The 3641-nt window shown below is 47.3% G+C and overlaps 1 protein-coding gene across 1 annotated transcript; it reads left to right on the forward strand.

Annotated features, from left to right (window-relative positions):
* The first annotated feature begins 722 nt into the window (after positions 1-722).
* On the forward strand, positions 723-3090 carry LOC109735509 (putative pentatricopeptide repeat-containing protein At3g08820). Its single transcript, XM_020294725.4, has one exon. The coding sequence runs from the start codon at positions 896-898 to the stop codon at positions 2885-2887; it is 1992 nt and encodes a 663-aa protein (XP_020150314.1). The 5' UTR covers positions 723-895; the 3' UTR covers positions 2888-3090.
* Positions 3091-3641: the final 551 nt, after the last annotated feature.

The raw sequence follows: 3641 nt of genomic DNA on the forward strand, positions 1-3641 counted from the left end.
AGCTACCCGGGATGGGGCAGTGCGAAATGAGAGAGAGTCGACCCAGCCCTAAGTCGGTCCCACATGTCATCATTTTAAGTTGTCCTATTTAGTAACTCAACCAAGTAACTGTCCAATGGGCTTGACCCGACGGAAACACTCCATTTAGGCATTTGCGAGGCTCGGAGTAGAGGTAGGAGGGGGAAAGTGAGAAAAATTAAGACAATGAGGCAAAACTGAGTAATACTATGGAATCAAGGGCATGAAAATAAAGAAAAAAAATAGTAAGATAACATTATCTTATCAAACATTGTACATATCATAGCGAACCCTTTTTCACCTCTTATAATGCAAATTATATCATCCTAATTTCTTTAAAAAAAGACCCTGATAAGTACCACACGTGAGATGCATGCACATGGCAACTTCGAATGTTTTCGATGGCAAGTTTAGTTACACAAGAATATGGAAAATAAGTTGACAAGCATGACAACTTTCGCGCTTCGGTTTATTTTTGATAAAAACTTGCCGTGTGTCGCTGGAATTTGTCATCCTTGCATGACTGAAATTGTCATCGAAAAACGTTAAGGCCAGAGTGCCACGCACCTGACGTGTGACACTTATTATTTGAATAAAAAAAAGACATCTCATATAATGAAGATAAATGTATCGTTTTTCTTTGTATAAGTGGTCAACCTAGTACAACAAAGACTATTCTTATGTTTTCTCTCTTTCACCTCAGCAATCTATGTCTGTGCTAAGTTAAGAAAGGAGAATTTTGTCAGAAAAAAAGTTTTGGCCCACTGTCGGAATAAAACTATCCGTGCCGGCTGCGTCGGGAGGCGGAGGCGGAGCCACCGCTTTGAGAGACGTCTCCTTCGTTTCTCTCCACAATCCATCCTAGCTTCACACTAAAATGGAAGTGTTGAGAAAATTCGTGCAAAGTGAGCTGCGCAATCCTCCCACAACCCTCGCGCCTAGCGCTTTTGTGTCGTCCGCCGCCGAGGAAACCCGCCGCCTCCTCCTCAGCGCCGTCAGCTCCGGCAACCGCCTCCCACCCCTCACCGTCAAACTGCTCCACGGCCGCCTCCTCCGTCTCGGCATCCTCGACGACCTTTACACGTACCTCCTTCGCGCGCTCTCCTCCTCCGGCCTCCACCTCCATGTCCTCCGCCTATACTCCCTCTTTCCCAAACCCTCCCACCTGGCCTTGCCGGTAGCCCTCAAGTCCGCCTCCCGCCTCCGCAACCCTCTCAGAGTCGGCGAGCAGCTGCACGCGCGCTCCCTCAAGCTCCCTTCCGACTCCACCCCTCACATTCTCACGTCCCTGCTAAGTCTGTACGCTAAATGTGGGCTTTTGCAACACGCACGGAGCGTGCTCGAAGAAATGCCCTGCCCCAGCACAGTCTCTTGGACCGCACTCATCACCGCGTATATGGACGCGGGGCGTTCCAGGGAAGCTGTTGCCGTTGCGAGGGATGCGTTCGCTAGTGGAATGCGTCCGGACAGCTTCATGGCTGCGCGGGTCCTGACCGCGTGCTCCCGGGTCACGGATTTGGGCACCGGGGAGGCAGTGTGGAGGACCGCAGAGCGGGAGGGGATCACGAGCAGTGTGTTTGTGGCAACTGCAGCGGTGGATTTGTATATCAAATGCGGTGCGATGGCCAAGGCAAGGGAGGTGTTTGACCGGATGCCGGAGAAGAATGTAGTGGCTTGGGGTGCTATGGTTAGCGAATACGCTTCCAACGGGCATCCGCAAGAGGCTCTGCAGCTCTTCTTTGCAATGCAGGCTCAGGGAGTGAGACCAAATTGCAGGACGGTAGCTGGTGCACTCTCAGCGTGCACGCAGTTGGGTGCATTTGATCTGGCACAGCAGGTTATTGCTGTGGTGGACTGGGATCAGCTTCTTGACAACCCAGTTCTAGGGACTGCGTTGATCGAAATGTACTCCAAGTTTGGGAACACGGCCGAGGCATGGTTCGTGTTCCAGCAGATGAGAAAGAGGGGCATTACTGTTTGGAACGCCATGGTTTTGGGGCTCAGCATGACTGGACATGATAGGTCTGTGTTTGCCCTTGTAGGCCAGATGGAGAAGTCAGGAATGAAATTGAATGGCATGACTTTCATGAGCCTTCTCTACAGCTGTACTCATGCCGGCCTTGTACAAGATGGACGGCGCTACTTCCATAACATGACTCAGTTATACCGCATTGCTCCTAGGATTGAGTACTACGGTTGTATGATCGATCTTCTCAGTCGCGCTGGGTTGCTCAAGGAGGCTCATCGGCTTATTAATGAAATGCCAATGCAGGCAAATGTTGCTGTCTGGGGTGCACTTCTTGGTGGCTGCAAGATTCACCGAGACGCAGAGCTTGCAGAACATGCCTTGAAACAGCTCATTCTGCTAGAGCCATGGAACTCTGGGAACTATTTCATGCTCTCCAACATATACTCTAATAGCGGCAGATGGAAGGATGATGCAAAGCTTAGATTGCACATGAAGGCGATAGGGGTCAAGGAGGTCCCTGGATATAGCTGGGTTGACTTTGATGGTAAGGTCCACAAGTTCCATGTTGGAGACAACTGGCATCCCCTCATGGATCAAATATACAAAAAGCTAGATGAATTAAGCATGGAAATGAAAGCCATAGGTTACAAACAAACTACTGATGAGGAGAAGGAGCACCCTCTAGTTCATCACAGCGTGAAACTCGCCGTTGCATTTTGCCTTCTCACCACCAGACCAGGGGAGGCCATTAGGGTCATCAAGAACACCAGGGTTTGCACCGACTGTCACACTGATATTAAACTTATATCGAGGATAACTCACCGGGAGATCATTGTTCGGGATAACAGCAGATTTCACTGTTTCAGAGATGGCAGTTGCTCTTGTAATGACTACTGGTAGAAGTAGAAATATGATGTCCGGTTACAAAAGATTAGCAGCATACTTTTTAACTTGTAAATTAGAGTTAGCTAGATTTTTAGTTACACATGCCGTATTGAGGTTTTTTTTTTCTCAATTGTTTCGGCTGTAAGTAATCTGAAGGTGCTGGTTTGTTTACAGCTACTATTTATCACAGAAATTAAAATTTCTCAATGCTGCTGAAATTTCCATGCCCCTTTTAGTTGTTAAATTTCTTGGTGTACTTTCAGATCCTGGTGTTCAGGCCAGTGCTAGATACATTCATTTGAGCAACAAGTAATCCCGGACGGAGGAAGTATGATGCATGAACTTGCAGAATTAGTTGTTGCAATATTTGACCTGCGTTGCTCAGAACAGTTCATCTGTACATTATCAGGACGAACTGCAGATACATATGACTCAAGGATAAGGCTAAATCCAAATGCATAACCAATGCCTTTTTACCCTTTTTATTGTGAGCAATACATTTTTACTCTTGATGCTTTCCAGTAATGTCCATCTGCACTTCTGCAGCAAGAACCTCAATATGATCTCTATACATTTTTACTTAGGTAACCGAGCTCCATCATTCAAGATCTCGCTACTTGAAATTCAGATCGCTAAGGATACCTAAGAGTATCTCCAGCAGTTTCCCTATAAAACTTCACCTATAGATGCGTTTAGGGGCTCTTCCTGTAAAATTTCTAGGTGTGAAAGGTGTGTGGCTATAGCAGTTCCCCAGTAAACCTCTCTCTAA

Source organism: Aegilops tauschii, chromosome 5 (assembly GCF_002575655.3).
Source record: "Aegilops tauschii subsp. strangulata cultivar AL8/78 chromosome 5, Aet v6.0, whole genome shotgun sequence".
Classification (NCBI taxonomy): domain Eukaryota; kingdom Viridiplantae; phylum Streptophyta; class Magnoliopsida; order Poales; family Poaceae; genus Aegilops; species Aegilops tauschii.